At 30.3% G+C, this 24,979-nt stretch overlaps 1 protein-coding gene across 1 annotated transcript; it reads right to left on the bottom strand.

The window, feature by feature from the left end:
- Positions 1–4,908: 4,908 nt before the first annotated feature.
- Positions 4,909–12,248, bottom strand: LOC143055256 (uncharacterized). Its single transcript, XM_076228387.1, has 4 exons — positions 10,464–12,248; positions 9,410–9,607; positions 7,576–7,737; positions 4,909–6,546 (listed from the first exon to the last, which is right to left on the bottom strand). The coding sequence occupies exons 1-4, from the start codon at positions 12,246–12,248 to the stop codon at positions 5,968–5,970; spliced, it is 2,724 nt and encodes a 907-aa protein (XP_076084502.1). The 3' UTR covers positions 4,909–5,967.
- Between the last annotated feature and the right edge of the window lie 12,731 nt (positions 12,249–24,979).

The following is a 24,979-nucleotide window of genomic DNA, read 5'->3' as shown; positions in this document are numbered from 1 at the left end:
TCAGATCGAATGATACAAAATTATAAATGGAAGTTTAAGTTGGAACAATAAAGTTCTGACAGTAACTCGTAGAATGTGAAAATCCCGTAAAATAGGAATATATTGTATTAGGGAAGATCGACCATTAAACCTGGGTATAAAAAATATAGCCATCTATACATTTTTGATCGCACTAAAAAAAGTGTGTGCGTTTCTTTGGTTGTTTAGTATAAACAAACTCTGTCAGACCGTACAGAAAAACATACACAAGTCTTACTGAATATTCCATCAACAGGATATGCAACAAAGGACATTGGGACAGAGAATAGGCACGATTACAGTCAATGCAAATATGGAACCAGTTGAGGGGACCAGTTTGACGATTTAACTTGAAATGTGTGTTATCTTTTTATCTTATGTTAGTTTTAATTACGATTTTGTCCAACTGATTAATTGGCTTTAACATCTTTTTCAATAATTGAATGTTGGACTTTTAATTGTATAATTTTAAGGACCAATTAAAACAGAATTAAAAAATACATGGAAAGCAGTTTAATTTTCAAGTCACATAAAACATCAATTATAACAACAACAAAATGCGTTTTATTTACTGGAATGACTGAGTTTTATTATAATCATGCACGTGTACATCAGTTTTCTTTTTAAAGAATATTTATTATTTTGTCAACTCTTGCTTTACTGATGATTGAATAATTGTTGTTCATTACTCTAATTCGACGACACATTTTCCTTATACAGTTACCTTCACCATGACAATTCTCGTTAGAAATTTATAAAAACAAAATCATGATCTTTATTGTGAATTATATGTTATCGTTATATTTAGTAAACCATTCATACGAGTAAAACAAAATCTCTTTGATTGACGGCCTATTTCGAAATGCTGCTAATCACCTCCTGAAGCCAAAGTCTTGATATTCAAGTCCTTTCAGGTGATAAGGTTGAGATCTCACAAAAATATTGAAACCGCCTCATTTTTGAACCTGCCTAAAGTCAGGTGCCAAGGCCTTTATTAGTCTTGTGTATTTTTTTTTATCATTATTGTGACTCAATTGTTCGTTTTTGTATTGGTGCCGATAGATATATTACAAAATATAAATTACAGCCATTTCCATTACATGGTACAAAAACGCTTCAAAAGTAATATGGCTTTCAAATATGTATTGTTTAGCGTTTATGATGAAAGTAAATACAGAAAAAAGCTTTGATTTACATTAAATTTATGGAGTATTGTTTTTATGACCTCTTTCTGTTAATAAAAAAAAACTTGTTTTGGTTTTATATACATACATACAATGTATGTATATAATTTGGAACATGGGGATGTTGGTTATCTTTTTTGTATTAGTTAGTATGTGCAACTATTGATATAGTTTATGTTTAATTAGAGATTATTAATCCAAAGTTCATACCTGATATGACATATTACGAAATGACAAAGATAAAAATCAAGGTGAAAAACAAAATCCGAGGGAATTGCATCACATACGAAGGGAAAGAGAAGAGGTTCATCTACAAGGTAATCGATCCTTTCTTTGCTTAAATTAACTGTCATACGAATCTACAGGCATTTTCAAAATTTCACAAACAAGAATAGGACACAATTGGGTATCTTTACAGATCATACAACTGTTTTGGTATACTAGTAATTGAGATCTAAGACTATGAAAACATGTAGCAGTTGGTTGAGACAGGGTCACCTGTTAAGTCAAGTCTATGCCAGTTTTTCAGTGAACCAAAAAGATAATTTGAAATGAGTAATGCCAATTTCAACTAAATGTATTTCGCAATATATGTTTACGTGAACGAATAATATCACAATTCAATGTGTTTACTTACAATATTATGGGATATTTAAAACAGGTAACTAAGTTAACACCTTAATTGCAATTTCGAAAGATTTGTCAAAGTTATATTATTTGGTCGACCATATTTAAGGAGGACGTCCTATAAAAAAAAAGTAAAGCTTTGAATTTTCTTTTGAAAACCAATTTATTCCTACCAATAAGCAATGTCCTTTAAATCAATATTTATGGGTGTTTTTTCTTTTTTATATAAATCTACTGTTTCAGTAGAATATTTTTTTTTAAATACTAAGGATTTTTATTTTATCCCAGGCATAGATTACTTTAGCCGTATTTGGGATAATTGGTGATCAGTGCTCTTCAACTTGTTTGGCTTCAAAACTATTTTGATCTGATCGCCTCTGATGACTAATTATGTATACGAAAGGTGCGTCTGGTGTATTACATTATAAGCCTGGTACCTTTGATAACTATTTAATACAAAAAGATCTTCCATAGCTACTACTAAATTTAAACTTTTAGCTTTCTCTAGGTCAGTAACATAAATTTGTAGAAAGCAAAATTGACCTAATATACAAATCATATATTCATAAAATAACATGTACATTTATCAAATGACACTAAGGAACTTTACAAATACGTATTTAGAATCTAAGAAAATCGAAATATTATCTTTAAAAAGTTAGAAACAATATCTAAATTGCAAAAAAAAACAAACATTAGGAACAGGTTAGGATCATTGTATCTTGCATACGATCTAATAATTAACCAATCAAACCAAAGAAAAGAGGTTGTCGATATAAAGAGAGATCAAGCAGAAACTATGTTTAAAACCGCCGGTGCATTGAATAACTAAAGTTCGTTTGTTATGCACTCTTTTTGTAACTTATTAAATTCACAAATCGGTAAATAAAACTCAAGCTACAAACTATTTTATATATCAGACTGAGTATGTATAAACATAGTATGTTTCTGTGTATAAATAAGAGTTGTTCCCCGTTTGCCAGTATCTTGTATTTTTGTTTGTAACGTCATCTTTGTCTAATAAAAAAACGTAGAAATTGGAAGCATTTGTGTTAATATATGTCCGCATATAATCGGCTCCGTCCTTGCTTCACGAGCTATTTCCCAAGTCTCTTTCATGGAGGAGACTCTAAACGATCAATGAATAAGGAATAATACATTTTTTGGAGGTTTTGTTATAAGAATGTTTGGCATTTTTACTGTTGAATTTAACCGACCGTTCATGATGCTGACCACAATGCTAGTAACATCGTTTGAAAGCAACAATCCATGACAAAAACTTATAACACAAAAAACAAATTACAATAGGTTCTCAACTCAACAATATCAGTTCAACGGAGTATATCAATTATACTATACAACAGTTCAACTGTAAATAATGTCTACATCTCAACATTTATTCAACTATGCATTTATATGAGCATCACGACCGGTGCTACATGTGGAACATGATCTGCCTACCTACCTAGCAAAGACAGATTGCTACGTTCTGTAAACCATGGGGAAATATGTGACCAAAGAGATTGATATTTGGTGCAAAGTCTGCGGAAGATTTGTTTGATGAAGCTATGCAATTCCGATATTCTTAAAACCGAGAGATGATATACTAATAGAAGGAAAAACTCTGGAGGAACATGATAAAACATTAGAAACAGTTTTGCAAAAAGCATGGGACTTTAAGGTTACCTATAAAAAGGAAAAGGGACAATTTTGAGTCAACCGAATTAGAATACAATACAGATTTACAACAGATGGGCTAAAATCAACAACAGACAAAGTGAAAGCTGTTAAAGATGGCAAAGAACCATAATCAAAAGAAGCTGTCCGGAGTTTTCTTTGATTGGATATTTCTCGAAATTTTTACCACGATACACAGAACTGACATCACCATTAAGAGAATTGACGAAAAAAGAAGTAAAATTCAAATAGGAAAAGCAGGGAAATGAAGCTTTAAAGACACTAAAGGATAGTATAACGGACGATAAAACAATGACATTTTTGATCTAAAAAGACCAATTATTGTACTAACAGAAGTTAGTTATTACGAAGGATTACTTGCACGATTATTTGAGCAACCTGTGTATTTTATCAGTAGACAAATGACAGACACGGAGTGGGAGAAAGTACGATAAAGTCAGACAGAGAAAGATGCCTTGGCAGTGAAATGGGCAAAAACCAGATTAAGTATTTATTTGTTAGGAGCGCCAATATTTAAGATAATAACTCCACATAAGCCGCTCATCCCTACGTTTAACAACAGTAAGGTAAAACTACCACTAAGAATTGAGAAATTGTTAATGAACATGCATAATGTAGATTATGAATAAGTATACAAGACAGGAAAAGACGAGCTAGATCCGTTGGATTATTTATCTAGACATCCATTGCTAGAAACCGAAAAAGACGAGACAGAACAAATAGTAAAACAAATATTAGATTTGGAACATGCAATAGTATTGAGCAAAATACGAGAAGAAACTTCAAATGATAAACGTTCTCAAGATGTTATGCAAAGACAAAAGAGAAAAGACTGGGAGAAACACAAATCGTGACTTGAAATAGCTACGAAATTCCAAAAGTCTGAAAAGACCAGTTTTTGTCTCGATTTGCATGAAATTCTCGACAAAGTCTTAATTTGTCTGAAATATGTATTTATATTCTCGACATTGTTCTCGACTATCTGTATTGTTTCTCGATTTTTCTCGACACTTTCTCGACAGTCTAAAATGTGTCTTGATTTGTCTTGACCTATTCTCGACTGTCTTGAATTTGTCTCGATAAGTCTTGACATATTCTCGACATTCTTAATGATGTCTGAATATGTCTCGACAAATTCTCGACATTCTTAATGATGTCTGAATATGTCTCGACACATTCTCGACATTCTTAATGATGTCTGAATATGTCTCGACACATTCTCGACATTCTTAATGATGTTTGAATATGTCTCGACACATTCTCGACATTCTTAATGATGTATGAATATGTCTCGACACAATCTCGACATTCTTAATGATGTCTTAATATGTCTAGACACATTCTCAACTATAAATTTCATCTGAATTGTGTATCGAGTAGGATGTGAAATGTGTGTTTTGGTTTCCACATTTTAAATGTTTTGACACTACGTTTCTGAATTTTTATAGAAGTCGTTATCCTCATTGCTTTTTAAATTGATAATACTGACCGAAACCAAATCAGGACATAAAATTGAGTGTCCAAAAAATAAATCAAACATATGCAAATTTATATAAAAGATATAACAAAAAACTGAATTCATCAAATATGGGTCCACTTTCTACATGATAACTTTTAAAAAGTACTCACAATGTTAAGGCAGATCATATGTAAGTTTCCTGAGATTCATTTTTTTTATACTTTGCTAAATTGAAGATTTTTATATGCTCTTTTAAAAAATATAATAGAAAGAATGGGCCTCTGTGCTATTTTTAAAACTATGAGTCATTGAAAAATTGTAGGATCATGCAAAAACACATTTTTGTGCAAAAAAAATCTATGAGATAGAACTTTCATTGAAAGAAATTGTGAGAAGATAGGTTTTATAATATGTATAAAGAAAAAAAAAGAAAAAGTGGTGTCACTGAACTGCTTTCTTGATACAAGTAAAATTTAAAAAAAATCCCAATCAGACCAGTAACTTTTTTTTACTACAAGAGTTATCTCCCCTTAAATGGCTCAGTTGAAAAAAAAATGTCTCTAAAACACAAAATGTATGGTATTTGTTTAAATATTTTGGATAATGTAATAATTATCTACCTATTGAAGGAACTCATTAATTACAAATTACTAAGAAATACTATAATAATATTAAGTCTTATATATTATTATTACCATTTTTTACAGGTGAAATACAGGTAAATGCGTTAAGGTGCAACTATTATTTTGGAAAAGTAATGCAAAAAAATGTTGGAAACGTAATACACCCTTTGAAAGGAATATCTCATAGAAAAAAGCAAAGTTGACTTCCATTTAAAAAATCTCTTTTTATCCATTTATTTTTTTCTTTTGAACAACTCGTTCTATATACAGCAAGAAAATACATAACAATGTACCTTTCCAAGTATATAAACTATTTATCTACTTCATACAAAATACATGTACATGTATAAATGCATACCTAAACATTTAAAAACCATATTTTATTGTCTTCTGAAGCAAATACAACTGGATTGCTTATTTTATCAAAGCTAAATATATGTGTGTCAATCTTTCTGTCATCGGTGACCAAGAATAGTCCAGATTGTTCCGGAATGGGAAACATCTCCAATTTTACCCACATGGTAGCTTTATCTAGATGGTTGTGTTTGAAAATCTTAGAAATTGTGCCAAAGCGACGGTTTGTCCTATGCGAAACACTAACACAATAGTCATGTGAGCGTGATGCTGTCGTCTGATGCTCTGTTGTTGAGAAGAAAATTTGTCTTTTTAACTCGGCATCCTGTCTTAGGCTGAACTTTAGATATGTGACCACTGGGTCTATGTCAAATAACTCATAATTTTGGTCATATATATTATTGTAATTGTCTTTTAGAATTGATAGATCCTCACTTTGCAATATGAATCTTTTCGTAGATGCTGTAGATATATCTTGATGGTGAATGGAGTTTACTTTTTCTGCCAAGCGACACAGACTTGTTTGTCTGCTGTAATTTATAATTTCACCACTCAAAATATTGTGAGAGCTCCAATCGTATATCTGAAATATGAATTAAGGAAATTAATTTATGCATACTAGAGTAAGTGAATGAGATGTGATAAATTGTATCTTAACAAGGCTGTATTCCTTAACTCTTGAAAGCCAAATCAGCAAATTGTATATAGATAATGTTAAATGCTGAAAACCATCACATATAGGGTGCTCATGTGAACCCTCATATGCAGTATCTCAAGAAAAATGCGACAACCATATAAATCATGTCCGTCTTGTGTTAGACTAAAAAAATTTGTGTTGACTTTTAAACCTGAAGCATTTGTTTACAACTGTCTTAAATAAGGTACCTGGTGTTCAGTTGTTGTCGTTTGTTGATGTGGTTCATTTTTCTTTTCATTTCTCGTTTTTTATAAAAATTAGACTGTTGTTTTCCTATTTTAATGGTTTTACACTAGTCATTTTTGGGAGCCCTTAGTAGAAGTTGTTTGGTATGAGCTAAGGTTTTTTGTGGAAAACCGTTCTTTGGTCTTTAATGGTTTAATTTTAGTGATAATTATGAAAATGCAACACACAATATAACTTGCTAATATGAACCTTGATTCAAATTTCACCAAGTATTTTGAGCGTATTGTAAGGCAAAACATAGATCCCTACTTATAAAATTTCATTACACGGCAACAAAATGCTTTGACTATCACTTGTCAAGGTGTAAAGTACAAACAAATATCAAGTCAATATCTTAAAGAAGATAAAAAAAAAAGGTAGAAAGTAATGATTTGAGTGAATTTTCAAAGTCCAAGGACGATAACTCTGCACATATTGTTTTCATAGTATTATTCATCTTTCTCAATACATTTTTAATCCCAAAATGAAAATTTGATGCAACTCAAAACGCCTTCATTTTATAACCTATCATCTATATAAAAGATGTTGTGGTCTGCTCGTTGTGGCTCATTATTGAAGGTCATACGGTGATTTATAGTTTTTAATGTTTTCGTCTCTGGTGGACAGTTGTCTCATTGGCAATCATACCACATCTTCTTTTTTATGTTATTCAATTCTGTTTTAACTTACCCGGTATGTCTGCATCACTGTTGATTCTTCATGTCCATGTTGTAAAATTTGTCTGGTCACCCAACTGTTTGCTCGTTCCAAAGGATAAAGCCATCTATCATACAATGGTCCATAGTCTTCATAACCCTCTGGGATATGATGTAGCAGGTGTGTTGTGATATTCTACAAATAAAAATATTTTAAACAAATGAAAAATTATAAATTCATTCGGTATTATATAGTACTACATCTGAAAAGAAAATTATATAAACCTTAATTCTGACTACAGTACTGACACTCGTTTAGTGTCTGTCTGTTATGATGTTACTGATGAAACTTAACACATCAGCTATACACAACTCCAGGATGTGTGTGAAGGAAATTATTGCAAGGGAAATAATTGAATGTGCTTATTTTAATTGATATTTCAACAAGCATCATGTTTAATTATTAACATCAAAGTCAAGGGTATCCCAAACTCTGTCTGAACGACAAAATGGCAGATATAAAATCATTCGGACAGACAGAAATTTTGAAATATTTTGTTTGAATATATATGTACAAAAACCCAGATTTCTCTTTCGGTCAGACAAACCCTAAAACAGTTTGGCACAGACTGAAAGTCCATTAATTGGTCACTGAGAGAGTTGGCTTTTTGAAATTATGTGACATCTTCTTACGTTGCATTTTTATATCATTCCACAATTTATCTGCCCTTTAATCGGTTTTTTTTAAATTATGTATACATTTATAAGGGTGCTATAAACAGTTTCATATAAACAACAGGGGTTATTCCCTGACTAAAAATAACCATGGAGGGAAACCCCTGTTTATTTACTCAATTAATGCTAAAGTAATTAGCTTTCAATTAAAAAAGGTTGAATATTGAAATAATTTTAAAAATTATATTAAATATACATGTTTTGAAGGCAGACAACACTGTAAACATCCTGTTTTTAGGCAGTGAAAAATTAAAACATATTTGCAGCCACTGTAGCTGTTTTCGGAGCAGGAGACCGTACTTTTCAAAGGCCTGGTTAAAACCTATAAATTTCATACAGTTTTGATTATATAAAATGTGCACGTCTGTATGGGTATGAACATAACCTGATTTCAGGTTTTTTATGTTCAAATTAGGCTTCTTTTTTAATATGATAAAAGTACACTTTCTATCAAGGTTATGAGAAGCTAGAGAACATTCTGATTCCAGTGATATCTAGTTTTATACAGGTATCTTTATAAATCAGTCCACCACTAAGGGTCACTTATGCATGGCCCCTCAAAATATGACATCATAGAAAAAACTGTTGATAGCACCCCAAGTACTTAAAATAAATAGTGCCTGATATTATTTGTTTTATTCAGCTCTCTAAGCATACTTTTGGAAAATTAGATCATAAAAATATACTAATTCTTATGAGGCAAAAATCTACAATCTGATTGAACAATTACAATTAAGGCTGTAAATAAAACTCCATCTACCTTAGCAGCTAGTACATGTAGTAGTAAGCAATCTTTAATTATGTGCAGAATTTTTTTTTAAACTGTTAAATTAATTTAAATGGTTAAAACAATCATGCCTTTTTTAATCAATAAACAAAATATCTTGTTTCAATTCGTTGTTTTTTTATCATTTACATTTCCTAGGAGAGGCATCAACAAAATGTTTTGAAATCTTATAAGAATTAACTTTATTTTGGTTGATCAGGGGTGTACGGATATTAACTGTAAGCCTCCTGCTGTAAATTGTGTGAGATAATTAAAATGATAAAGTAGATTATTATTGTTTACTTGATTCTTTCAATTGCAAATACGGATGAATATAGAACTCATACATCTAAGTAGATAAACTAACCTGCAAGGTCAAAGGAAAATCCCTTTCAAGTAACACCACTGCTGTACTTGTGTCTTCAATAAGTCCTTGAAGCTGCTCAGTTGTGTAGGATGGTTGTGTCAGTCTTTTGATCACTTCAAATAAATTGAATAAGGTTTCTTCTTGTGGCTTTGCTAGGAGGCCTCTGATACACCATGCTGCAATATTCTTGGTTACGAACTGAAATAAAGTATTTTTCTATATAAATATGAATAAAAGGAGAATATTCACTATTATTTGAGTTTGAATTAACAAATGTTCTAAAAAAAAAATACTTATATCATACAAGTATCTGTCATGACTGAATTAACTGTACTCTAATAAACCCAATACAATATTTACACATTTGACTTTTATCAAAAGTTCAAAATAATTTTTTATCTTTAATGACATTTATAATTGTCATAATTGATATTTTCAATAATTCTCAGTTTAGGGAACTTGACATATTTGTAATTGGTTTCCTTTAAATTCTATCTTCAAGTTAATCATTTTTTTTAGATCACTTTATTGAATATTTCATAGCATTTGTGCATGGTAACTGCATTTTGTTAAAATACAAAGATTCAAAGCATTTGGATGAAATGTCTATATATTACTAGATATATAGGGCATACTTTCAGTATATATATCAGAAATAAACAAAAGTTATACTTTTTTCCAGCTTTCAAATAATTATAATATTATCTAAAATTATTATTAATTATGAGTTATTATTCCCTCCCCTGAATGGTTGCTTTGACAAATACTAATTTTGATCATTGAGAAGCTCAATATTCCTTTAACAACACAACACTCTAAAATGTTTCGTCGATTTAAAAGAGTTATCTCCCTGTAGTGTAAGGTACCACCTTAACCTTGCATTTTGGAAATTTTGTATATATATGAATTAAACAGGATTTTTCTAAATATTGCTAAAATCTAAATTGCATTTTAGTCCCCAAAAAAAAGGTGCAATAATAAATGCAAGCAATAATTTCTGAACTTACAGTATTCATATCTAATTCATTAAATAAAATATTTTTATAATCAATACCTGTTGTTTGCCATGCATTGTACGCAGTGTCCATGCTCTGGTAAAATGGTCAGCAGGAGTATAATCAAAGCCTTTAGGGTATTTAACACTCTTTGCTCTGTTGTCAGCTAATTTAACATCCTGTTTTGTTAGTAACCAAGGAGCTGCTGGTAAAGGAGGCGCTTTTGGTGTTGGTTCAGGAACAGCTGTATCTACAGATGATTTCTTTGCCTGTTTGGATGGTCTCTCACATTCGATTGTTGATAATGATGGTCTTTTTGGCCAGGTTTCTTTAAATCGATTATAATCTTTTTCGCACTGGCGAACTTTAGGTCCATCAGATTTGCCTGTTATCAGATCAAGAATGTTGCTGATGACATCTGCTAATGTGTGCATGCCATCTGGTTGCATCTGATGCACCCTGTCAAAATATGGTAGGCGATGAAGTGGATGTATCCCTTTAAATCCAGTTTCTTTTTGTAGTTTACATTTTTGGTTATTGTTTTTTTTTTTGTCATATTCTTTTCTTATTTCCATTTCTTCTTCCCTTGAATATGCTTGTGGTTTGGGAGCAACCTCTTCAGTTTTCTTGGCAAATAATGTCTTGCCTTTCCGAAATGGCGAATCTGTGGGTAAAAACTCTCTGTTCGATATGTGCAATACTTTATTCACGGAACTGCTATGGACACCTGTATCTTTGCAGAAAAAACAAGCACGAATAGCTGCTTGACCAGAACAGTGTAAAAGTTTAGAAAAAGCTGGTATATCACATAAATACTGTAATAAAGCAATCTTTACATTTACTGGTGCATCTGTGTAGGCGTCATACAAGTTACATTCAATGTTTGATAAAAGTTCGTCAACTAAAACGTTAATATAAGGGTCCAGTGATTTTGGTTCTTTTCTACCATAGCCTGGAACAATACCTGCCAACATCATTGGTCCTAAAATATATCGCATTTCTTGTGGGAGTGTTATCCAGGTGATGATGAGAGGCCATATTGACTTCTGGACTGTTTGGTTCTTATTTGGATTCACACCATCAGCAAAAAGAGCCAATGGCACACAGTTCTGCTGTTGCTGATCTTTGAAGACTCCATCTGTCATCTGTTGTCGAAATATATTGCCATCTGTGTAGCTGCTTAGCCTGCCAGTTGTGTTAAGCTTGTTGGCATAAAGAATCTTTGCCAGGTTCCTAGTTCCATACCAACGAACTATGCGTGGTACTATAGGCATATATTGGAATGTTTTTTTGTTCCTGTTGTTTGAAAACACCAAACTTTCATTACAGTCTGGACAGGCAAGAATGGTACTGCTGATAGGAAAAATTTTACAGTCATTTGTACAGCATTTAAATTTTTCTATTGGCATCAGGTATGGTTGAATAATAGTGACAGCTTCACAATAAGTGGATGGCAGGTTGTTTGGTTGTGGTAGAACACACTTTTCGTGGTAAAGATACTGTGACAAAGCTGTCTTTGACATTCCGTTATTAGATGAAAATATGAATAAATGTTCGGCTATGGCATCTTTTACAGTTCTATTAGTTCCTTCATGGAGTGACTGATTTAAAATTAAAGTTTTTTTTAAAAGTTCCTTAGACTCTCTTACAATCTCAGGTTGTTCTCTATGAGTGTCTGATATTTCAGCATGGGTGTTATGGATTTTCTTTGAATGAGCTCGGAAAGTCTTAATGTTGACAAATTTTCCATTACACTTTGAACATGTGCATTGTCTCTTCAAGTTATCCATTAAGGTGATGGTATGGCTGTATACTTCATATGACAAAGATGTTGATGATGTCATCCTGCAATAGAAAAAAAAAATGACTGTAACTACTGCAGTGGTATATGGATCATGCAAATGACTTGAGAATAAAATAGAGAATTTAAATGGAAAATGTGTCCAGGTGACAACAACCCGATCAAAAATAACAATTTAGTCCAGTAAATCTAGCATAAATTTGACCCAAACCTGAAAGTAATTGCAACAGAAGATTCTAAACTTTTAATCTTTAGTATTATACCCCAAATATACACAGAAAAATTCCCATAAATTTTACTCAAGGAAGACTTAAAAAACTCTTACAAAAATGGTAGAAATATCAATAAAAATTGATACAAAATGATAATTTTTCCGCTTCTATTCATCAGAATGTTTGATTCTTGATTTTTTAGCGGTCTTTAGAGTATAACAAACAACTCTAAAGGTGTTTTCATATCTTTTATCAAGCTATTACCTAGATTTTTGTAATTCATTTTTTTACCATTTATTGAATTTTTCAACATGTCAAGTGGTCCGAGTACACAGTTATTTCGTAGTGCATTTCTTATGGACAATAAATAAAAATTAAAAAAATCCCACCTGCGCTTTCTAAATAATATTTTTACAGTGTGCTGTACTACTTTTGGGACAAATTATATCAAAATTATAGAAAACTTCATCAGCTCTTACTCAAAATATGGACAATTTTATGTTAAGGGGACTTGAAATGTTTTGACAGCTTCCGAAGTGCTAATTTGTGACCTTTTCAGCTGAACCTTATCACTACTTTACATTAATATTTATGACCCAAATTTTTTTACAGTGTCATTTCATCCCCCAACTTGCTATATGAGGCATAAAACATGGAGAAATAAATTTGGAAGGGGTATAACAAAAATTGACAAGTAACACACTGTCCACAATAAGGACTATATTCGTGGACAACGAAAATCAAAGGACGATAACTGTGTACTCGGACCTAATAGGATAGAAAAAGTTTACCAATCTTAATAAAACTTGGTATGACTAAAGCTTAATATATTCTAAGACTGCTTACAAAGTTTCATAGCAATAGGATATATATTAAAGACATTATGATTAATTCTATATTCAACTTTGCGCGTTAAATTCAGACGTTAAAATTGAGAAATTTCAACTATCAACATTTGAGGCTTTTAAAATTTAAATATTGCAAAAAAACACTTTCAAAATGCCTATTGCTATATATATATAATATGTCATGTAATTTAAAGCAATAGATTACTCATTTGATACATCAGACTTAGCATAATTATTCAAAAGTCAACTTTATATGAGCCTATGACTAAAAATGGAGGTTTTCCAATGAAGGGGGACCTTATATAAAGATGTAATATTTTCCAGCAATTTTAAATTTGTGAAGCTTTTTGATTAGAAATAATCCTTATACATGTTATATATGTATTTAATGTACTTTAAATGGACAGAACACTTACAAATAACATCATATTAATTTAAAAGGGTCTTAGGCCAAGTAAGACTAAAAATAATTTAGGGTCAATTTAGGCCGTAGCACATATTTACATTTAAAAATGCATATTTGAGCTATAGGAAATAAAAATTTGTGTCTTTTCTATCATTTCTATACTCAGGTGACATGATGCAATAAATCTGAGCACAAAAAGGCTCTTACATTCAACTGTTTAAGCAGACAGTATGGTCTGATACAAAGAATTTTCACTTTTTACACCGGACACAATTTTTAAACTAGATACCCCAATGATGATTGTGGCCAAGTTTGGTTTAATTTGGCCCAGCAGTTTCAGAGGAGAAGATTTTTGTAAAAGTTAACGACGCCGGACGCTGGACGACGCCGCCGGACGCCGGACAACGACGGACGCCGGACAACGACGGACGCCGGACGCCAAGTGATGAGAAAAGCTCACTTGGCCCTTCGGGCCAGGTGAGCTAAAAAATCAGTTGCAATTAGTTTGAGGTTAAAATTTAGTTTGACTGGACTAATTGAACTAAAATTATAAACTGAACTTTAACCATTAATTCCAGTGGATAGGATAGGATTAGTGTTTTTATACAAGTTATAAACAAAGTTTATAATTTAAAAACACATTTGGATCAAGACCACAGTGTATCAGTTTTTAAACAATCTTAATCTTCTTGTCAATTATTTTAATTGAAAAACAAAAATTATATCAAAAGATTTTTTTGTTGATGCATTCAAGAATTTGTATAGTTAGTCTAACTATACAAATCCTTGATGCATGAGATCTGAGTGTTTCTTGAGAAGACAACTAGCCCATATTTTCCTGTTTTTCATTAAAAATGTGGAAAATTTGTAATATGGCCTTAATGTAAATTTTTCAAACATTTACATATTTTTTCTTTAGTGGCTGTTATGTATACATACGGTTACCAATTGATGAGCTTTTAAATTCTAAGTTTATAATTTTAAAAACATTTGTGAAAAAAAATTGGAACTTTTTTGTAAATTATTAATTATGAAGGATTGAAGTGTTACATTTAATAATACATGTACTGGTTTGTTTAATATAGAGTAGAAACATAAACAAAAAAAAATCACAAAACCTCAAGGAAAAAAAGTCATTTTGATAAGATATAAAAAATAAATAATTATGAAACAAAATTAAAAAAATCAACCTACTAAATTGCTATACTAGTTCTGGTGCTCTTGTCATGGTTATGTGCCATATGAATATAACAAGGTAAAAATTATGGAAATATGCTTTCTAAAGGTTAAGCTTAAATTTTATACTTTTTTAATTTTGTGTAGAATTTGAAAGTAAAATTTAAGTTATAATCTAGCTTTTCTTGGACATAATGAAATTAAGTGAATCTCATCATCCACAGACTGACTGTGGATTTTCATAGATTACCAAGTCTTTTGATTCTGTTGAATTAATTTTTATTTGACAAATTTTGCAAATAAATTGTTTCACATAATCATATATTAAAGAATATTACTGGTTAGGGCTATAAACTTTAAAGTTAATAGTACTATTTAAAAATGTTAACACAAAACCGCTTTACATATAATGCACAAGGATGCAGGAAAATAAATAATTTACATTTATATTTATTCAAAAACAATTTAATTATAAATATAAATGTATTATAAACATAAAACTTCTGATTGTAATTAATGTATATCATTAACATTGCAAATATATTTGTACACAACATTTCAAATGTATTATACATAGTAAAATAATTTAAATGTTGTTTTGATAGCAATTAGGAAAAACAATCCAAACATTTAATGAATTTGCAAAAAACCTTTCATCATTTGAAGTTTCCTATCAGGATATATTTGAATGGCTTCACAAAGCCAATCATAAAATTAAAAACACAATAGAAATGGCATTTTCTATTTACAAGAGCTATACACATGTCAGCTTGGCATTGAAGCCATGTTCATCGTTATTATAACACCTGTAAAACTTCAAATAGAAAACACAAGTATATGTTTAACCAATCAATTATCATCTTTTTAACCTTATATAAAAAGTAAAACTGAATTCTTGCACATCATTGTTTGCTTGTCAACATGGAATATCAACGTCACTACCAGCCAACCTTTACACATCTTAACAATGTGAGAAGTAACAACCAGATAATGCATCAATACCAGCCAACTTATTCTCTGCCAACTAGTAGTAGATCAACAAGTCAGATGTCATACCAGCAAAATACGGTGAGTTGCAAATACACTATAGTAATTAGTTTAAATAATTAACATGTGAATAATTAATATAAGGCATCAAAATCTGTCTAGTAAAGTTACTTATTTCGGTTTTTTATTTGGGAGGACAGATAGAAAAAGAGGGGAGGAGTGTTAATTACTCTGTATAAAATAATAATATTCAAACACAACCATTATAGACCCAATAAACCATTTTAACTCATTTTAGTTTCATTATTTTCTCACCTGTTTATGAATATGAACATGAATATTGCATTTTTAAAAGTAAAGTTATTTTTTTTTATCATATTTTCTAATAATCAGATAATGTTGCTTTGCTTTATATATCATATTTTATTTTTCTGAGCATAAGCAAGGCCCTATTTTGCAATTTGATGTTGTTAAGTATAAAAAATCTTGATATTTAACATAATTGTATAATATTTGATTTAAACAATGATTTGTATAGTCTAACTATGATCCATGATTAACCTAAACATTAGTATCAAATTTGAGATACAAATTTTTTTTACCAAAATTGTCTTCAATTATATTTAAGGATGTTTGCTTGTCATGTTTTGGAAATTTTGTCAGCTTTTGAAATCCTCTGGTTTTATCCATTTGAATGCCTTAAAAAAATTTGACCATGAACCCCCATTTTTTCTTTGTATAAATCTTATACATGTATAATTATAAGCCATTTGTGACAGTCTTATAAATCTTAATTATATTAAATAGTTTTTGAGAACTTTTAACTGGTCAATGGTAAAGCTAGAAAAGTCAAGAGAGAACATTTCTGGCCAAAATTCCAATGGCTAATATCTCAAAAACAATCACATTGACCCCTATATTCTTTTTGATTTTTTGAATCCTCAACTTAACCCCTATCAATACATACTAGTTTTTGGAAAGTTATTTATTTTGAATCTGAGCAGCAAACATCCTTAACTGATGATATTCTGATGGTAGTTCATATCAAAATGTTTTTGATACTTATATCATGCTGATAGACCAACAGATATTTATTAAATGAACACTCTCTGTGTAATTATAATTAATTTTTCAACATGTTTCTTGCATTCCATGAATATAGGTTGTAAATTATAAAATATCCTTTTTGATGTTTATTAAAACAATTTCATCTCAGTATAGGTGTTGCTCATTGTTGAAGGCCATACAGTGACCTATAGTTGGTCATTTTGGTAGCTTTTGGAGAGTTGTCTCATTGGCAATCATATCACATCTGCTTCTTTTGGAAACATCTGTGCAAAAAATTATGATCTGATCTTCTAATGGTTTAACTTTGGACCCTTTTGGCCCCTTTTTCCTAAACTGTTTGGACCAAAACTCCCTAAATCAATCCCAACCTTCCTTTAACGGTCATAAACCTTGTGTTTAAATTTCATAGATTTCTATAAACTTATACTAAAGTTATGGTGCTAAAATCAAGAAAAAAGCTTATTTGGGCCCCTTTTTGGTCCCCAATTCCTTCACTGTTGGAAACAAAACTTCCAAAAACAATCCCAACCTTTCTTTTGTGGTCGCAAACCTTATGTCAAAATTTCATATATTTCTATTTACTTAAACTAAAGTTATAGAACGAAAAACAAGAAATTGCTTATTAGGGCCCTTTTTGGCCCCTTATTCCTAAAATGTTGGGATCAAAACTCCCAAAACCAATCCCAACCTTCATTTTATGGTCATAAACCTTGTGTTAAAATTTCATAGATTTCTATTCACCTTTACTAAAGTTAGAATGCGTAAACTAAAATTATTCGGACGCCACAGACGACAACGCAAACGTGAAAGCAATATACGACGTAAAAATTTCTATTTTTGCGGTCGTATAAAAATTTAATATAATTTAAATCATTGTGAAATTATTTTTAGTGGATATGTTATTTATGGATTTGCTTACAATTTATAAAATAGTATTTAAATAGGTTAAATTCTGATCAATACTAGGGGTCCTTGTTGAAATAAAGGTTAAAATGTAACAATACTTTAATGTTGTCATTAGTTTTTGTCGAGCCTTCGACTTTAGTCGAAAAAACGAGACTAAGCGATCCTACATTCAGTTGTCGGCGGTGGCGTCCACAAATATTCACTCTGTTGTTAAAGTTTTTGAAAATTTTAATAACTTTCTTAAACTTTACTTGATTTTTACCAAACTTGGACAGAAGCTTGGCCCGAGAACACAGTTATTTCATAGTGCATTTCTTTTAGACAATAAATTCAAATTAAAAAATCGCACCTGCTCTTTCTCAAAAAAATTAATTTTAAAGTTCACTGGTTCAATTGCTTTAAATAACTTATCAATTAAGCATATATATATATATATATATATATATATATATATATACTTTTGTAATTGCTTTTCTTAATTCAACAATTGGCCAGTTCTATTTGAAATATATTTAAATTTTTTTCACTGGTTAATATGGCAAGCCGTTTTGCTATTTAATCTAACTTCAAGATATCTCATAAACTTTATAAGATATCTTATATAATAGTTCATTAGATATTTGATATAGTTTGAAAGATATCTTATAAAGTTTATAAGATATCTTATATAGTTCACGAGATATCTGAAATAATTTATGAGATGTCTTATACATGTAGTTTATAAGATATCTCATATAATTTTCTCAATATGATATTGAATGAACTAAATAAGATATCTTATACAAAACATATTTACAAGATATTTCATATACTTTAAGATATCTTAAATAAATCTTATATATTATATGAGATATCATATATATTATGAGATAATTTGAAATTCGAATAAATAGCTAAAGGGCTTGCCATAGGTTTATGTTAGCTGGTACTTGTGGTATATATGTTTTTTTTGTAATAGGCCTCGTTTACCAAAGTTAAGATGATAGTGCATCATATGCAATGATATTCATGTATTACAACTTCCCTGGTCTGAATCCAATAATTTCTTCAATCAGTGTACAGAAGAAATTAACTTAATATTCATTTTCCGTTTTTACAGGAAAATGATATATTATTTCGTCTTATATTGTATGCATAAAAAAATTCCCAATTGGGATAAAAATTCCCAATTTGATATTTAAGGGACCCATTTGTAAAAACCTGGAATCATCCCTGCAATTCACTACTTAACAAAAAGTTTCAGCACCAAAATTTTTTTGACATGAATTACATCCCCCTACTTAATATTTCATGCATTTAATATAAAGAAATAAATTGGGAAAGTGTATTAAATAAAACATGTTAGTTATACACTGTTTACACTAGGGACTATATTCGTAGACAACGAAAACCAAAGGAAGATAACTGTGTCCTTGGACCTTATGATCATAAGATAGTATCCAGAAGAAAATTTTGTAAAAATAAAATTCCATTTTTTCAATATTTTACATGTAAATGGACTCAGTTTTTCTGCGGGGAAACATTACATTCACTCTGTGGTTAAAGTTTTTAAAATTTTAATAACTTTCTTAAACTATCCTTGGTTTGTACAGGAATTGGACAGAAGCTTATTTATGATCATAAGATAATATCCAGAAGTAAATTTTGTAAAAAATAAATCCATTATGTCCATATTTTACATTCGAATGGACTTAGTTTTTCTTCCAGTTAACATTACATATGTATTCTGTGTTTAAAACAAGTGTTGAATGTGATTTAAATATTCAAATGATTTTAAAGAGTTATCTCCCTGCTATGTTATACAAATGAACATTTTTAGGGCCTCCTTATAGCCTAACAGTGAAAAACTGAAGAAATAGCATAAAATGAGAACTAAGTTAACTAACAATACTTTTCAGATCACTAATATAACAAGACTAGTAGAAAGTTACTTTCACTTGAATGTCATTTAATCAAACCATTCAATAATGCCTCTTATTATTTTGTATATTCTGTAAACAAACTTATAGTCACAGATACTTCTTTTCACATTTAACTTTCTCTAGCCAGTTTCACAGTGATATAATTTCTTGTACTTTTATTATACATAATTGCAGTCCCCTTGATAATACTAGAGCAAGGAAAATTCACATAATTTAGATTAATTTAAACTTTAGAGATAAATTTGTGATCAATCCTGCAGTATATACAATAAATTTTACAATTTTAATGCATCTTTGGAATTGCAAGTTTGAACATGATGAGTCTTAACTGATTTTGATGAGTCTGGGACTCATTGACTTGCCTTAGAGAGAACCCTGATAAGAAATGCACTACAAGTATAAATAAAAAAAATCATTGAAAAGCAGGGGTGGATTAAGCGGGTTTTACATAGGGACCCCCCCCCTTTTTGTGGGAAAAATTGATTGCTTATATAAATCACTGAAGCATGACTGATGCAGGGACCCTCTTAGTTAGTCAGTGGACCCCCTCTTGTGAACATTTCTAGATCTGCTACTGAAATGGACACTTTTCTTTTCACTATAAATATTGACTAAATAAATAACTATGCTGTGTTTTGTGAGGCTGCAACCTTTTGATTATCGGGAGGGGGGATTTCAATTCAAGACAAACATCTTTTTTCTTTGGCAAAAACAATCTATATTTTTGGGGACTAGTCCAAAATCCATTTGTTTTCTTTCAATTTTAGCATCATATTACACATAGTCATAGTGGCAGCTGCATGAGGATGCAACATACATATCCTATTTACTGGTCAAAAACAAATATTTTTTTCTCTCCAAAACCTGTAAACAAACTTATAACCACCACCCCCTCCTAATCAAATGGTTGGCCTAAGTGCAACATTACCATTTCTATTTTCACCTGGATAAGGAGGTAAAGTTAGAAAAGGCTTTGTTTGAAAAACAAATGAAGAAAATCTCTAAAAATCCTACATTTATCCATCTGTCTAATCAATCTGTCTGTTTGTCAATGTTCACGAGATTGGCAAACACAGAAAAAATGTCACATGATACAACGTTTCAACCTTCACCTTGAATCAGCTTCTAGCTCTGTCGTCTGAACGACATGCAGCTAAGATGTCAGACAAAATTTCCTGTTTATTAACCTTTTTGCATAATAAGATGGGACTCAGTTATTTCAAAAAAGGTAGACAATATTCATTTGTTATAGTCACTGATAATTATGTGAGGGACTATCCACTGGTATGGGGGAGGGGGATGATTTTTCTTAAAAAAATTATCATGGTCAAGCAGATGACAAAAAAAATATATTCTTAAGCCAGTTTGTCCCATGCCGTTAATATACAATGTTAGTGTTGAATATAGAAAATTAATTTGAATAAAGCGCCTATAAGGGACTGTGCAATATTTATATGAGGGTTGGGCTAGTGCAAACATGAACGGGGCACATAATTTTTTTTAGGCGAATAATGAGTGAAGTTGATTAACTAACATATGGGGGGTGCACTCTTTTTTAATAACCCTTTCATGTGTGCATTTTAAAACAATTAAATCAGGGGCGGATGCAGGAATTTTCGAAAGGGGGGGGAGGGGGTGCTTACCCAGGGCAAAGGGGGGTGCAAAACATGTCCCGATACAAATGCATTGATCGGCAAAAATAAAGGGGGGGTGCGCACCCCCAGAAACCCCCCCCCCTGGATCCGCCACTGATTAAATCAATTCAATTCTATTCAATTCTTTATAACTTTAAGCACATTATGCTTATCAGAGCAATAAATACAAATACATTTCTATAACACAATATCACATAAATCAAGAGTGTAAAAGATTAAAACTATATTTTTTAAAATCAAATTGAATAACAGCACTTTAACAAATCAATGACTTGAGGATGATTGTTAGTTCATATACTTATACATTATCTGAATGCATTATGTTTATAGGTCTAAATGTTCTTATTTATTATACACATATTTGTTATTTCTGTGAAAAAAATGAAAGAAAAAAAAGCACAATTGAATGTAAACCAATAAAACCTAATACAGAGCTTCAATACATTTTTGTGTGTTTTTGTGTCTTCAACTTCAACAAAAACTACCTTGACCAAAAACTTAAACCTTAAACTCCCACTTTCATTTTCTCTGAAAAGTTGACCATGAAATTGTGATCAAAAGTTTAATTTGGCTTTAAAATTGGAAAGATCATATCATAAACAACAAGTGTACTTAGTATCAAGTTCAGCTTCCTTAAAAAACTACCTTGATCAAAAACTTTAACCTGAAGTGGTGCGAGCAAACTCACAGACATACTAACTGACGGACAAAGGAACGGAGGCACAGACCAGAAAACAAAATGCCCCTCTTTTATTGTAGGTGGGGCATAAATAATATTAAATTGCTTATAGTACATTATTATTAAGCATTGTCTGTAATAATTAAAATATCTGAAAACTAAAAATGATGTGAATTAAACATAGCATAACGTATGGTAAACAAATGCTTAAAGTAAACAGAAAATAATTTCAATTGTATTATAAACAAGCATTAGCCTTTCAAAAGGGCTAAGTGCTCTCGCTTAGTAGATTAATTCATTTACTAGAATAGCCACATGCATCAATCAACAAATTTTACTACACCCGTGAGGTCAAACGTTATGAAGTAGTATTTATCATTTAAAGTTGTTGTTTACTCCAGAAGATTCACCTATTTTAGATAAAAGTTACCTGTGTAAAATTAAATTTTTGAGCATTAAAAGAATGTCAACGTAATCTATGATACAGCTGAATTATGTCCCTTGGGAGTATTAATCTCCAACAAAAGTCCTTGCAAACAGTTGAAATGAAAAAAATGTATATATGCCTGATATAAAAAAAAAGATAGAAACTACTAAATGAAGCGATATTGAAATATTTGCTGAATACATTGCCAAGAATGTGAACAATTATTTACACAGGAGAATATAAATTCTATCCAAATTAAGCCTCAACTCAGGTTGGTCTCTTTTTTTCTTAGATGGACAATTTAACATTTCTTATTTTAATAGATTATGGCTATAGAGAAATATCCAAATGATACATTTAGGGAATTACAAAGCAAATATAAGGCAAATAACCCAGTTAAAATATTTGTTTCTACTTGAATTCTTGAGTTTCCAATTAAATTAATCATTGTGAAAGGTAAAAACAAATACAAAAGAACAATAGTTTGGTGCAGTTTATACAATATAGCTTATATTGAAATCCGAATATACAGTTTAATTATTTACCCATCAATTTGACGTATTATGATGACTTTGGACTTTTTTCTCGAAACAGTATTAATGTTCTCAGTGAAACATTTCTATACTTTGTGATAAAAATCAAATGTACTAAGCTTCAAAAAAGTAAAAACATAACTGAAGTCTGATGCCCACGGTCATTTAACACCAAATTAATGAATATTTATATAATATTTCAAAAGGTTTCAAAATTGAATTTGGAAATATACAAACTACAGATGACTCATAGATAGATAAAAAAAATATTGTACCCTTGGATCCAATCACAGTGCTCCTAAGTTGACTTCCTTCACAAAAATTAAGTCTTTATAATATTGAAATATATATGCATTTTAGTTGAAATATCAACTCTGATATGTACATGTATTATTGATTTCGTAAAAAGATATCATATGTGTACTTAAGTTTTTTTAAGCAGGGCAAGGACTTTTTTCCCATTAATTAAAGCCAAGCGAGAACTTTTTTTAATAATAAATATTGACAAGCATAATTTTCTTTTTATTTGCTCCCAGCATAATCACACTAGTGTTTCGAAAAGTAGTATCTACATTGTATTATCATATGGTGGAATTAAGTCGACAATTAAACATGAAATTCAGAAGTGGCATTATAGTAGACAAATATAGTGTTGCCAAATCTAGTACTTTTTATATCTTTTTAACAGAGATTATCCCATTTGTACCATCTCCCTTTTTCCAAAGATCTTTCTCAAAAGTCATAATTATTAGCTTTCTCTTTTACCAATGCATACATGTACCGGTAAACATGTTGTGCTACTTTTTTCTTTCACAAATAAATTTTTACTCTTTGGTCGGGTTGTTTTTCTGTGACATTCCTTGTTTCCATCTGTAATTTTATTGTTATTAACCTCATCCTATTTCTTTATATAAATCTGACTTTTTTAAATTTTCAAACAATGTATTATGATAATTTGTGTTGATAATTACTTAATACAAACAACTAACAAGAATGAAATTAAAACTCTGAGATGGGGAAATATGAACTTTTTGTTTAAAGAGTATATTTATATATATATAGTTAATTAGCTAAATAAACATGATAAATAAACTTAAAACTATTTTGTCCAGGGTAAAACAGTTAAGATGGTTACACTAAAGACTGGTGTCTGTGTAAATGGTGAGAAGTGAGGGTCTAGCATTGATATTAACCATTTATATCTAAAATTAATAAGTCATTTTGCAATAATATGTCATTATAAAAACAACCATTTGTTTTCAAGAAACCAGTCATGGTTACTTCTAGTACAGGGGTACTTCTAGTACAAGTTATTTGTGTCTACTTATAAGTAAATTTTGTTAGATTCAAATTTCATTGTCGATAAAATTAAACATACATGTTGAATAATGACATCTGTAAACATATGGTAAAGGACAGACACTCATGTTTGATAAAAAAAATCTCAAAGAAATTTAGATAGTTTGACTTTTTTTACTTGTATAAGTTAAAAAATTTAATGTCTATGGTACATACATGTAACTAAATTAGCCAATAAAATAATATATTAGAAAAATTAAATAAAATACACTTGTATCAAAGTTGTATGTATATTTTTAAAAGTACATGTATCTTACTAATAAATTCTTTAAATAAATAAAATAAAAGTAACTTGTACATGTATGTAGTACTCTTGACTGTGATATTTCTGTACATTTCCGCATCTTTGGCAAATAACAATTTCTTAGTTAATTATTATTGTTCTATTACAAAGGCAAAATACTCAAATAATTGCTATGACTGAGATAATAAAATAGTCTATCAAAAAGGATGTCTATGCTCAAGTCTTAATTTACTGAATCTTTTAAGAGTTCACTGAAATTATTATCATGTTTCAATATTTTATTATGCATACAAAAGTGATTTAATTTACATTGCAAATTTCTTATTTAATTTTCAGATGCTAAATCCTTCCT

This window comes from Mytilus galloprovincialis, chromosome 12 (genome assembly GCF_965363235.1).
Source record: "Mytilus galloprovincialis chromosome 12, xbMytGall1.hap1.1, whole genome shotgun sequence".
In the NCBI taxonomy this organism is placed as follows: Eukaryota; Metazoa; Mollusca; class Bivalvia; order Mytilida; family Mytilidae; genus Mytilus; species Mytilus galloprovincialis.
Note: the sequence above shows the minus strand (reverse complement) of the source record. Positions and strands in the feature narration are given on the sequence as shown.

Coding starts and splice junctions, on each gene's coding strand:
- LOC143055256 (XM_076228387.1), bottom strand. CDS start 12,248: ATGACATCATCAACATCTTTGTCATATGAAGTATACAGCCATACCATC. Junction 7,738..9,409: donor ATTTTCCTTTGACCTTGCAG/GTTAGTTTATCT, acceptor TTTTATTTGTAG/AATATCACAACACACCTGCT. Junction 6,547..7,575: donor CAGTGATGCAGACATACCGG/GTAAGTTAAAAC, acceptor TTCATATTTCAG/ATATACGATTGGAGCTCTCA.